The 14,164-nt window shown below is 49.2% G+C and overlaps 1 protein-coding gene across 5 annotated transcripts in view; it reads right to left on the bottom strand.

The window, feature by feature from the left end:
* Positions 1–2,705: 2,705 nt before the first annotated feature.
* DUSP14 (dual specificity phosphatase 14) overlaps positions 2,706–14,164 on the bottom strand; it is a 38,009-nt gene continuing 26,550 nt past the window's right edge. For 3 of the 5 annotated variants that reach the window (XM_068246547.1, XM_068246543.1, XM_068246548.1), the window contains exons 2-3: positions 12,939–13,023; positions 2,706–3,752 (exon numbers count right to left, since the gene is read on the bottom strand). In XM_068246547.1, the coding sequence (XP_068102648.1) occupies positions 2,993–3,652 (660 nt within the window). In that variant the 5' untranslated portion in view covers positions 3,653–3,752; positions 12,939–13,023 and the 3' untranslated portion in view covers positions 2,706–2,992. Of the gene's footprint in view, positions 3,753–12,938; positions 13,024–13,096; positions 13,258–14,164 lie in introns of those variants that run through there. The other 2 variants (XM_068246546.1, XM_068246544.1) reach the window with 2 other exon arrangements.

Below are 14,164 nucleotides of genomic sequence, written 5' to 3'. Positions count from 1 at the left end.
GGATTTGACGAGACAGTCTTGTTTTATAGGTTAGCATTAATAAATTGCCCTTTTTGTCTTTTTCTGTAAATAAATGAGATTTTCAGCCGATCCTCTGCTTGATTTTTGTGTTTATTTAGAAATATACATGTATATTGCACCCACATCAGGAAAAAAAAAGTAAATTCTATTTCAGAGTTATGTGGCACTCTGTTATATATATATTTTTTGTAAGTAAATAATTTCACACTCTGAAAATGTTTTCACACTAAAAAATAAAGTTATATAAGCGAGGGAGACAGGAAACCCACCAACGATATACATCTCATGGTTCCCTGACGACACTGTGCTGGGGGAGCATCCTGCTCTCGTCTGAAGAACTCTACGCTAGGGTGAGGATGATCATCTACGCTCTACTAAGAACTGCCTTCGAGGTTCAGGTTTATCGGTATGAGGAGGGAGTTGTGAGGAATTTTGGTCCGTACAGCAGTCGCGTGGGTTACTGTGGAGTAAGGTGGAGAGGAAAGTGTCTAGTGGTCTTGAAAGGGGTCCTCCGCCCTCAGTGTTAGTTTGAGCATTCGGTAGATCCGTGTTTATGTGGTTGTCAGTGATTAAAGAGGAAATGTAACCCCCCAAAAAAAACAGCCCAGGGGGGAGAAGGTACTTACCTCGGAAGGGGGAAGCCGCTGGATCCTAATGAGGCTTATCCCGTCCTCTTCACCCTCCGGGATGAAGCGCTGGCAGCCCCCGAAAAATCAGCCGACAAGGAGGTCGTACCTTCCCAGCCCCAATCGTGCTCCGGTGGAAATAGCCGAGCACGACCGGGTCCACAGCACTGTGCCTGCGCTGGAGCAAGTAAGGTAAATATTAACATCGCCGCTGTTCAGGGGCTGTCCGCACGGGATAATTGAGGGTGAAGAGGATGGGGAAGCCCCATTAGGATCCAGAGGCTTCCCCCTCTCGAGGCAAATACCCCCAGGGGAAAATCCAAGGCAGTTCCCCTTCCCCCCAAAAAAGTTAGATACTTATAGGAAACCAGAGACTGCATTTACCTGGGGAGTTCCTCCAGCCCCATAAGCACGTGAGAGGCCCTTGTCGTCCTCCCGTGGTCTGCCGTAGTGGCCTTCTGTGCATGGGCGGACCTCCGGACTTAGCCTGTTACCGGGGCTGATTGCGGCAGACCACGGGAGGACGGCGAGGGACTCACACATGCTTATGGGGCTGGAGGCAGCCCCGGGTAAGTATCACATTTTTTTAAATCCCATCTCTGGTACACTTTAACGAAGAAGAAATCCTCTGGATCCACCTGAAGCTTCCCACATCCTCCTCAAGACCACCAGTGCTGCCCAGGACCCTTTTTTTGTTCACAGCCACACTCCCCTTTGTGCACAAGAGCGGCTGTACTGCGCCAGTGTGAGTGAGCAAGGCTGCTTGTGAGCGGCCTACTGCTCAAGCACGGCCCCCCTCCTGAACGGCGGGGGGGGGGGGGGCGCCCACGGGAACATATCCGATAAGCTCTTATCAGATATGTTCAGAGGGTCCATGTGTGGCAGTGGTGGGGTCCAGGAAGAGGTAGGGAAGCCTGGACAATCCAGAGGCTTCCCTCTACCTAGGTAGGCATCTTTTTTCTTTTTGGGCTGCCACACGTTCACTTTAAAAGAGATCTGGCCATTTTAGTTTTTGGATAATGTGTACAGGAGCAATTTATTTTTTTTACATCACTGAAAGTGGATCCGAGGTGAACTTTTACTCATTGCATAATTGTGTTCCTTTCCCATTGTTTATATGGCATTCCTCAAGCCAAATACTTTTTTGTTTTTGTTTTAATACTCTAATTCCCTATAAACTAAATAAACCACGCCCACAGGTTTTCAGAGAGCCTTGGCAGTAGCAAGGGCTCATGGGAGCTCAGTCTGGGCAGCAGGAGGAGGAGGTGTTACTAGCCATTGATTTCAGAGGCAGAGGGAGGAGGGGGGATTAGATTTTTTTCACAGGCTGATACAGATACAGATAAGCCTGCCTCTGTGTAATGTTTACAAACAACATGGCTGCTGTCATTGTATCACAGGAAGAAATAATAATTTTCTATTAAAGCTGTTTGCAGATAGCTATGCTGTGTAAACTAAATCTAAACTTTAGATAAGATATATAGACAAGTTACTTGTTATAGTTAGTTTTTCATCTCAGATCCACTTTAAAGGGGCACTATGGCGAAAAGTATGCTGTTCCATTATCCCCACCATCAGTTATTAAAAAGGGACAGCATACATTTTGCCATAGAGCTTGTAAAAAAAAAAAAAAGTTCCTAACACCAATTCTACTCTTCTACACAGCTGATCTGTGCCACTAAATCAGCTTTTCCTGATGGGCTAGCGATGGCAGCTTGTTCACACTCTTTCCTACCTGCTATCGGTCTTCTGTATCACTCTGCCACTGCTGATTTATTACTCGGCTCACACACTGTGTGCTTCTCACATGTAGCTATAAAGCAACTAGCTAAGAAACTAATTGGCAGCCTTTTTAGTTACTTTATAGCTACATGTGAGAAGCACACGGCGTGTGAACCAAGTTATAAATCAGCTGTGGCAGATTGAGATAGAAGGCTGGTAGCAGTTAGGAGAGAGCAGGGAACAGGCACCCATCGCATCCCAATCAGAAACAGCCGATTTAATGGTACAGACCAGCTGTGTAGAAGAGTAGAATTGGTGTTAAGAGCTATTTTTTTTAATACAAGCTCTATGGTGAAATTTATGCTGTCCATATTAAATAACTGATGGTGATGATAATGGAACATCATAATTTTCACCATAGTGCCCCTTTAACCTGATACCTCAATTTTTTTTTAGCATCTCTCTGACCAGCTACAGTCCTAAGCCTATTCCTGTATGCATTTAAAGAAAAAAAAAGGGTTTCATCTGCTCAATCCAAATGCTCAAACTAATAATGTGGGTGGAGGGCCGCCATTCAATATTTAGATGTACCAGTCAAGAGTCTTTGTGAAAGCCCTTCTGATTTATCTGAAGCCCCACACGGGGATAAGATTACGAGTTTCTCTCTCGTAGATATCTGGGATGAGTCCTAGTGGAGAGGGCACCAATCGTACAGTGTTCTTGCCGAACAACTTCTTCTCGTATTGGATGAGCTGCTGCCAAAAGCCAGCGTTCGGACGCACCACCGGCCTCCTGGTTTTAACCCACTGGTGGGCGTCTAGAAGGGACAGGCGGTGGTACTTCATTAGGTAAGCAATGCATAGAGTGGCTGAACGGCTCACACCCGCCACACAATGGACCAGAGTCCTGCCATTCCTCTTGCCGTTTTGGTGAATCCTGTCTGCCACGGAGTCGAAGTAGAGGGCCAGCGGAGCGTTTGGTAGATCAGGCACCGGGACTTTGATGTAGTCTACGTCTGGCCAGTTGGAATTGGGGATCTCCAGAGTAGCGTTGACTATGCAGGTGACGTTGCGGGCGTAGATGACCTGCCGGCTGCCTGCAGCGTTGCCGCTGGATAGGTATAGGCAAGGGCTGATCTGGGCTATGCTGCTCAAGCTGGACAGCCCGCTGGTGGAAGTCCCTCCCACAGGTGTGGGCTTACTGGAGATGGTCGAAGGAGGCGGCGGAGATCGGCGAAGCAGCCGGTGACTGCGGAAATTCATGGCGGGCAACTGCAGGGGCATATAGACTAGCTCTTCAATAGATGGGAAACCGAAGAGTTCAAAAGTATCCGAGGATCCAGCGTCTCTTCTCCCGTATTGCCTATCACTCACTTTCCGCAACCTGTGAAGACGGAGAATAGATTAGTGATACACCACAGTCATCGCTACATGGCCTTTTAGGTTGAAAAAACACCTGACCATCAAGTTCAACCTTTTGAGTCTTAATACCCTTCAATATAGAGGGGCCAGGAGGGCAAAAACCATCATAACAGTCATAAGAAACTCCACATCTTAACCTCCTCAGCGTTCAGTTTCTGCTGGATTTCTGTGCAAAAAGTGATCCAATTAATTTTCATAACCTTTTTTCCTGTAACTTAAAATGTGCCAAGCAAGGGTCTAGTATACATTTTGAGTTCAATAAAAGCTAGAAACACAATCTAAACTAAATTTCAAAATTATACAAAATAATGCCAGGGAAACCAAACATTTGATCGCTGCCGAGAATAGACAATGTCCAAAAGTCCACACAGAAATCATATTAAAAAATCAGCGCAGATCATAAGATAAGTCCTATATTTCCCCATCAACTGTAAGGCCTGGTGCACACCAAAAACCGCTAGCAGATCCGCAAAATGCTAGCAGATTTTGAAACGCTTTTTCTTATTTTTCTGCAGCGTTTCAGCTAGCGTTTTGCGGTTTTGTGTAGCGGTTTTGGTGCAGTAGATTTCATGTATTGTTACAGTAAAGCTGTTACTGAACAGCTACTGTAACAAAAACCGCCTGGCAAACCGATCTGAAGTGCTGTTTTTCAGAGCGGTTTGCGGTTTTCCTATACTTAACATTGAGGCAGAAACGCATCCGCAATCCAAAATCTGCAGCAGCCCGGGAGTATGCGTTTCTACAAAACGCCTCCTGCTCTGGTGTGACCCACCCCATTGAGATACATTACCCTAGCGGATCCGCACCCGCAAGCAGATCGCAAACCGCAGCAGAACCGCTCTGGTGTGCACTAGGCCTAAGGGCTGGTGCACACTTGCTATTGTAAATGCTACTATGTCTGAGTTCTCACTTGTGCAATGTGATTTTATAAAAATCCCCCCATAGAATTAGTTTAGCAAGAGCTTTTCAAATCCCTAATGCTGGAACAAAAAACAAAACACAAAAACAAAACCTCATGCAGTGTTAACCAGCCATAAGCCAGTTCTCTATCCACATACACAATATTCTCATAGTCCTGTATACTACGCTTCTGCACTAGGCTGTTGTGGGGAACAGTATCAAAAGCCTTGGCAAGGTTTAAAGGGAACCTAAACTGAGAAGGATATGGATTTTTTTTTTATTTTAAAATAATGCCAGTTGCCTGACTGTCCTGCTGATCCTGTGTCTCTAATACTTTCAGCCACAGCCCCTCAACAAGCATGCAGATCAGGTGCTCTGACTGAAGTCAGACTGGATTAGCTGCATGCTTGTTTCAGGTGCATGATTCAGCCACTACTTAAGCCAAAGAGATCAGCCGGACTGCCAGGCAACTGGTATTGTTTAAAAGGAAACATCCATATCCCTCTCAGTTAAGGTTCCCATTAAAGAGGAATTTTATCGAAAGATAGTGGTGTGGGGGAAAAAATAAAATAAATCAATACACTGCAAAGTGAGAAGTTAAAAATTGAAAATAGATCAAGAAATGATTGCTATTCACAGTGTAATTCGTTAATGTTTGATCCACCATGAGTCGGCGGGTCATCAACTTTACTACTGGCGCGCGCACACACACACACACACACACACACACACACACAGAGACACACAGACACACACAGACACACACAGACACACACAGACACACACAGACACACACAGACACACACACACACACACAGACACACACACACAGACACAGACACACAGACACAGACACACACACACACACACACACACACACACAGACACACACACACAGACACACACACACAGACACACACACACACAGACACACACACACAGACACACACACACAGACACACACACACAGACACACACACACAGACACACACACACAGACACACACACACAGACACAGACACAGACACACACTTTATTATTATTGTCGTAAGCTCTGAAATGGCACACATATGACATGCAGGGTGATATGTTAGGCATTTTGTGTGATGCGTCAGGGGCGGAGCATCACACCACATTTCAGGTGTAAAACCAGCCTCAATGATCGTGATTTACAATCTGTCGGAAGTTTGGGATAGCAAATTACAGGGCAAGGACATAGAAAGTAAATAATCGACAAGACCAAGTTAGTCCCTGGGCTGGTTTAACTTGTCTTACTTAGAAGGACAATTGAGGTGAGAGGGCTATGTAGGCTGCCATAGTTCTTTCCTTTTAAACCATACCAGTTGCTTGGCAGTCCTGCTGAGTTATTTGGCTGCAGTAATGTCTGAATCACACCAGAAACAAGCATGCAGCTAATCTTGTCAGATCTGACAATAATGCCAGAAACCGCTGATCTGCTACAGGCTTGTTCAGGGTCTATGGCTAAAAGTATTAGAGGCAGAGGATCAGCAGGGCTGCCAGGCAACTGGTATTGTTTAAAAGGAAATAAATATGGCAGCCTCCATATCCTTCTCGCTTCAGTTGTCCTTCAAAAATCAATGTTTCAGCTGTCCTCTGGCTCACCACTCTGTTAAATGCCAGATCAAAGATTACCATACTATGATCACTATTTCCCAAGTGCTCTCATACTTGCACATTGCATACGATAAAAACAGTCAACCACCACGGACTGTACGCATGCAGTACTGTGCAGCAGACAACCCTTCACATCTGCAGGACATGGACAGGAAGGAATGGTGGGGGTGGAGGGGGACATATTTCACAGCTGACTGACAAATAGCCAGCTCAGGCCTCACTATGTGGATCATATGAGAGAATTTTAAGTCTAGGAACATTACGGCTTGCAAATTCCTGACATAAGATGATACTGTGTGGAAGTCAGCAAGAAAAACAGCTGAGCCGATTACTTAAAATAGGCGCAAACAAAACTGGGGCAAAAGTTCAGAAGAGCGACCTGCCACTATTCTTGATTCGTTTAACATTTTCCGGATCGCCTGCAGTAGATCCTACGCCACACTTGTAGCCGTTCTAGCCTGATGCTACACGATGACGCCATCGTGCGCACCCGGAGGGGGAGATTAAGCGGTCATACGACAGCTGGCATCTCCCCTCAGTGATCAGCAACCATCACGTATGGCTGCTGATCACGTGATCGCTACGATTGCTGACGGATCGTAGTGATCACCAGTAACAGCTGCGGCGGTAGGGGGGAAAGAAGAGGATCCACTCACCTCCCTGTTGTTGCTGCGACGATCGGCGCTCCCCACCTCTCTGGCCGGCATCTCTGCTCCCTCTGACATCAGCGCCGGGTCCCGGCTTGATGATGTCATCAAGCTGCGACCCGGAACCGAGTGGCAGTAGGACCTGAGATGCCGGCCGGAGCAGAGGGGTCCACTGCGGCTCATCGCTGGAGCCTGGAAGGTGAGTGAAGGCTGCCAGCTACAGGGGGAACACCTGGCTGCAGGGGGGGGGGGGGGGGGGAGGGGCACAAAGCCCAGGATGCTACATTGGGGAACTGGCTGCCTGATCCCCCAAACGCGCCCCCCCCCACCATGGAAAAATGCCTGGTCCTTAAGGGGGGGTAAGGCGGCCGGTCCCCAAATGGTTAAAGTGAACCTAATGTGAGAGAGATATGGATGCCGCCATATTTTATTTCCTTTTAAACAATACAAGTTGCCTGGAAGCCCTGCTGATCTATTTGGCTGCAGTAGTGTCTGAATAACACCAGAAATGAGCATGCAGCTAATCTTGTCAGATGTAACAATGTGAGAAACACCTGATGACATGCTTGTTCGGGGTCTGTGGCTAAAAGCATTAGAGGCAGAGGATCAGCAGGACAGCCAGGCAACTGGTATTGCTTAAAAGGAAATAAAAATGTCAGCCTTCATATAACTCTCACCTCGGGTTGACTTTAAAGTGCAAAGCAGCCATATAGGAGCCAACAGAAGCCTGACTCGCCAGGAGGAGATTATTCTATCACTCAGAGATTCCAGATCTGCATGAGAATATGGCACCCCAATAGATCTGTACTGCTCAATAACATTAAAAAAAAACCTATATGGCCCATCAATCCTCTAACAGCTCCCTCCCTGCGTCCGTACAAGAGGGGCCTGCAGAAACGTGGGTGCCAGATTACACATAGTTCAACCTCGGCTCTGCCTGTTCAGTAAGCCAGCACCTATTCAGTAAAGAGTCCTTGGGCAAAACGGGGAGGTTCGTTCATCCTGACTGTTGTGGTGGGAATACAGAGGTCGTTTTTCAGCTGATTAGATGGTTAGATAATTTCCCACATGTCTGATCACTGTTCGTTCATTTGCCACTCGATTTCTCATTGAAGTGAATTGAAAAAAGATAAGAAAAACGAGTGGAAGATAAGAGGATAAAGTGGGGATCATGTGGCAAAAACGATCGGGCGCAGAATCTAGCGCCAGAAACGACCCGTGTATCCCCAGCATTAGACTGTACCTCCACTAGCTTTGAGTTTACAGTTTATTGGGTAGGATAGGCTACTGATGGATGGAGGCCCGCCGCTTCACTATGTGGGTAATGAGGGTCAGCCGTTCATCAGTCAATGAGGCACGAGGTACTAATGACGGCGTGACTCATCTGATGAATCACAACATGATGGGGGGGTGGGGGAGGGAGAGCCGACACTGCGGGGGACAGAAGAGTGGGTGTCACCGATAGCGTCTAACTGAATCTGTCACTGGCGAGGTGTTGCCAGCCTGTGGATCAGGTGGATGTAGCGTCTGTACCGGATACAGAGCTGCAGGGGGTGGGGGCCTTTTAAACTTCTTGTCAATTGTGTTTCCCTTGGAGGAGGAGCCTGGAGTCTCTCCTTTTCCTGCCGTACACTGAGATGGTTAGAGAAACAGAGCTGCTTCCCCTTCCTGCTAGGACACAATATCCATACAGTACACTCTACACGCAGGCTGTTACACCCTCACACCAGGGAATAGGGGACACATGCAAAGCTTCTCTCTGGACGGTAGGACAGAAGGGATTCTCAAAGGAATTTGTTGTAAATGGTTTGCTATTAGGTTACAAAAGTTGAACTTGGGACACAGAGCAGGGCCTCCTCTATACATAGGGTGTCACAACATTCCACTGAGGAATCTTGTGAGGCAGCCGAATCTAACATCCATGCTACATTAGGTAGGAGGTATAATAGAGAATATACTCCCCGGGGTGCATTGCGGGGGAGGCGCCCTTGAGCAAGTTCCCTGCCCTGCCCCCCTGCAGTGTCGCTCCCAAATCATGTAATGATTGGAGGTGGATTTTTTCCCAGGGGAGAGAGGGGTCGGTAGTCTGAATTGGGGTGCACAGTATATACACTAGGCCCGGCTATGTCATGGGGTGCACAGTGTATACACTAGGCCTGGCTGTGACATGGGGTGCACAGTGTATACACTAGGCCTGGCTGTGTCATGGGGTGCACAGTGTATACACTAGGCCTGGCTGTGTCATGGGATGCACAGTGTATACACTAGGCCTAGCTGTGACATGGGGTGCACAGTGTATACACTAGGCCTGGCTGTGTCATGGAGTGCACAGTGTATACACTAGGCCCGGCTGTGTCATGGAGTGCACAGTGTATACACTAGGCCCGGCTGTGACATGGGGTGCACAGTATATACACTAGGCCTGGCTGTGTCATGGGGTGCACAGTGTATACACTAGGCCTGGCTGTGTCATGGGGTGCACAGTGTATACACTAGGCCTGGCTGTGTCATGGGATGCACAGTGTATACACTAGGCCTAGCTGTGACATGGGGTGCACCGTGCATATAATAGGCCTGACTGTGTCATGGAGTGCACAGTGTATACACTAGGCACGGCTGTGACATGGGGTGCACAGTATATACACTAGGCCTGGCTGTGTCATGGGGTGCACAGTGTATACACTAGGCCTGGCTGTGTCATGGGGTGCACAGTGTATACACTAGGCCTGGCTGTGTCATGGGGTGCACAGTGTATACACTAGGCCTGTCTGTGTAATTGGGTGCACAGTGTATACACTAGGCCTGGCTGTGTCATAGGGTGCACAGTGTATACACTAGGCCTGGCGGTGTCATGGGGTGCACAGTGTATATACTAGGCCTGGCTGTGTCATGGGGTGCACAGTATATACACTAGGCCCGGCTATGTCATGGGGTGCACAGTGAATACACTAGGCCTGGCTGTGTGTCATGGGGTGCACAGTGTATACACTAGGCCTGGCTGTGTCATGGGATGCACAGTGTATACACTAGGCCTGGCTGTGTCATGGGGTGCACAGTGTATACACTAGGCCTGGCTGTGTCATGGGGTGCACAGTGTATACACTAGGCCTGGCTGTGTAATTGGGTGCACAGTGTATACACTAGGCCTGGCTGTGACATGGGATGCACAGTGTATACACTAGGCCTGGCTGTGTCATGGGGTGCACAGTGTATACACTAGGCCCGACTGTGTCATGGGGTGCACAGTGTATACACTAGGCCTGGCTGTGTCATGGAGTGCACAGTGTATACACTAGGCCTGGCTGTGTCATGGGGTGCACAGTGTATACACTAGGCCTGGCTGTGTCATGGGGTGCACAGTGTATACACTAGGCCTGGCTGTGTCATGGGGTGCACAGTGTATACACTAGGCCTGGCTGTGTCATGGGCTGCACAGTGTATACACTAGGCCTGGCTGTGTCATGGGCTGCACAGTGTATACACTAGGCCTGGCTGTGTCATGGGCTGCACAGTGTATACACTAGGCCTGGCTGTGTCATGGGGTGCACAGTGTATACACTAGGCCTGGCTGTGTCATGGGCTGCACAGTGTATACACTAGGCCTGGCTGTGTCATGGGCTGCACAGTGTATACACTAGGCCTGGCTGTGTCATGGGGTGCACAGTGTATACACTAGGCCTGGCTGTGTCATGGAGTGCACAGTGTATACACTAGGCCTGGCTGTGTCATGGGGTGCACAGTGTATACACTAGGCCTGGCTGTGTCATGGGGTGCACAGTGTATACACTAGGCCTGGCTGTGTCATGGGGTGCACAGTATATACACTAGGCCTGGCTGTGTCATGGGCTGCACAGTGTATACACTAGGCCTGGCTGTGCCATGGGGTGCACAGTGTATACACTAGGCCTGGCTGTGACATGGGGTGCACAGTATATACACTAGGCCTGGCTGTGCCATGGGGTGCACAGTGTATGCACTAGGCCTGGCTGTGACATGGGGTGCACAGTATATACACTAGGCCTGGCTGTGCCATGGGGTGCACAGTGTATATACTAGGCCTGGCTGTGCCATGGGGTGCACAGTGTATACACTAGGCCCGTCTGTGTCATGGGGTGCACAGTGTATATACTAGGCCTGGCTGTGTCATGGGCTGCACAGTGTATACACTAGGCCTGGCTGTGTCATGGGCTGCACAGTGTATATACTAGGCCTGGCTGTGATATGGGGTGCACAGTGTATATACTAGGCCTGGCTGTGTCATGGAGAGTAAGGAGTAAAAGTAAGGACACTTGAGCCACGCTCCTGCCACACCCCTAATCACACTCCCAACACACCCAAAGTCACACATACCATAACAATTTACGAAGTAAAATAGGTTTTACAATTGAGACCACACTGGTTCTTTCTATCCTGACTCATTTTACTTCATATTAACTCGTGAAAATAAAACATATCAATTTAAAAGTATGGGAATAAAGTTTAGAGCCAATTAAACACATTTTGCAGTAGACCAATAAATATACAGCAGAATCCCTTTATAGTAAACGCCAAGGGACCAGGAAAAGTACCGGTAGTTTACTATTTCAGAAGTTCAGAACTGGTCATACAGAGTATATTAATACAGACACAGTTGCTGGGACCTGAAGACTCAGTTTACTATACCAGAGATCACTGTAACGAGATCCTACTGTATTCACACAGATCTGTACATCAGTCCTGAGAGAGACAAATGGGGAAGAAAGAGAGACTGGATTCCAAAAGAGGGATTTTCTGCAGGTCAATTCAACTGGCAGGGAATCAAATAGGAACATTGGTAAGTGTATGGGAACCTTGATGGGATGATCAGATCAAACACTAAAAACATAGCAATACCGAGACAGCTCAGGGTGACCCAGAACCACCTGCAAGGTATAAAGAGCTGTAACAAGAGGGCTATGGAGGCTGCCATATTTGTACCTGGCGGCCCTGCTGCTCCTGTGCCTCTAATACATTTAGCCATAGACCCTGAACAAGCATGCAGATCAGAAGTCTGACTGGATTAGCTGCATTCTTGTTTCAGGTGTGTGAGTCAAACACTATTTCAGCCAAATAGATCAGCAGGGCTGCCAGAAAACTTCTATTGTTTTAAGGGAACCTTAACTGAGAGGGATATGGATGTTTCCTTTTAGACAACACCAGTTGCCCGGCAGTCCTACTGATCTCTGTGGCTGTATCACACACCTGAAACAAGCATGCAGCTAATCCAGTCTGACTTCAGTCAGAGCACCTGATCTGTATGCTTGTTCAGGGGCTGTGGCTAAAAGTATTAGAGACATAGGATCAGCAGGAGAGTCAGGCAACTGGTATTATTTTACAAGGAAAAATCCATATCCTTCTCAGTTTAGGTTCCCTTTAAAATGAAGTAAATATGGCAGCCTCCATATGCCTCTCACTACAGTTGTCCTTTAAAGGGTACGGGAGATTAAAGGGAACCTTAACCCTGGCAAAGAAACAAAAGTTTCACTTACCCGAAGCCCCCTGCAGTGTCCTCTGGTCCCCGCCGCGGGTTAGTATAGTTTTCGGCCGACTAAGAGTTGGCCTCGGCTACGCGTATTATTCTTCACCTTCCTGCCGTCATGCGCAGGCACAGGACGCTACCGGCCGAGTGAGGCATGTGCTAAAGAGCGAGGCTGGTCCAATTACTGGGCCAGATAGCAGAATGGAGCGGCCGGGGAGGACAGCGAGGGAACCCATGGATTTCGTGAGGCTGGAGGAAGTCCCAGGTAAGTATAGATAGAGGCTATTACTCAATCTCTGGTTCTGTATGCAGGTACGGTTATGTGTGCAGTTAGGACATGTCTAGATGTGGCCTGCAGCGAGGGTTTGCTGGAACCTCTGCACTTTGGATTATATGTGAGACTCGGGGTACAGGAGGCCCCCAGCACAGCATTCTCCATCCACCCCCTGATAGCAGAAGCCTATCTTACCTTTGCAGCGTGCTGTCATGTCTTGGGAGCGTGGCTGGATAGAGAGTGGCTGCCTCTGCTGCTCCTCTGCCTTTATCTGAAGGCTCTGCGGAAAGAGATGATGCAGGGTGTGAGGGGGGCGTGAGAGAGAGATACACACACACACACTGCCCCCTCACTGCTATAGATATTCATGCCAGGAGCTGCTCGCTGCTTCCGTTAACCCATCGCTGACTGCGGGGCAAGACATTACGCTGCACAGCATTGCTAGGCACCCCTCCTATGTCTGTCAGGGATCCTCTGTTATACGGCGGCGGTGACCCGGCACTGCCAGAGAGACAGGACAGAGCATTGCACCTGGTGCTGGTCACCGGGCCATGCTGGCTCCACAACAGGTTAAATGTACAGTCATAAGACCTATTATACGATCCTGACACGCCCCCTTGTGTGCTGCAGAGCATTGTTCCCCCTTCTGCAGAGCATCCCCTGCAACACAGAGAAAATACAAGACTGCCTACAGGCTGCTAGCTTTTCTTTCACTACAGAGTAGCCCCCTATTTCTGGCAGAGCGCTGGCCCCGGGCCTGGTGCATGGCACAGTGCCCTCTGCAGAGCATTGCCTCACCAGCAAAGCGCACAGCAGAGGGTCACACCTCCTGAGGAGCCTGCGCCTCTCTCTTCCTCTGCAGAGCATCGCGTCTCCTGCGGAGCCTGTGCCTCCCCCTCTTCCTCTGCAAAGCATCGCGCCTCCTGCGGAGCCTGTGCCCCCCCTCTTCCTCTACAGAGCATCGCGCCTCCTGCGGAGCCTGTGCCCCCCTCTCTTCCTCTACAGAGCATCGAGCCTCCTGCGGAGCCTGTGCCCCCCCCTCTTCCTCTACAGAGCATTGTGCCTCCTGTGGAGCCTGTGCCCCCCCTCTTCCTCTGCAGAGCATCGAGCCTCCTGCGGAGCCTGTGCCCCCCTCTCTTCCTCTACAGAGCATCGAGCCTCCTGCGGAGCCTGTGCCCCCCTCTCTTCCTCTACAGAGCATCGAGCCTCCTGCGGAGCCTGTGCCCCCCCCTCTTCCTCTACAGAGCATTGTGCCTCCTGTGGAGCCTGTGCCCCCCCTCTTCCTCTGCAGAGCATCGCACCCCTTTGCTTCCTCTGCGGAGCATCGCGCCCCTTCGCTTCCTCTGCATAGCATGCATTGCACCTCCTGCGGAGCCTGCGCCTCTCTCTTCCTCTGCAGAGCATCGCACCTCCTGCGGAGC

Source organism: Hyperolius riggenbachi, chromosome 7 (assembly GCF_040937935.1).
Source record: "Hyperolius riggenbachi isolate aHypRig1 chromosome 7, aHypRig1.pri, whole genome shotgun sequence".
Lineage (NCBI taxonomy): Eukaryota > Metazoa > Chordata > Amphibia > Anura > Hyperoliidae > Hyperolius > Hyperolius riggenbachi.
Note: the sequence above shows the minus strand (reverse complement) of the source record. Positions and strands in the feature narration are given on the sequence as shown.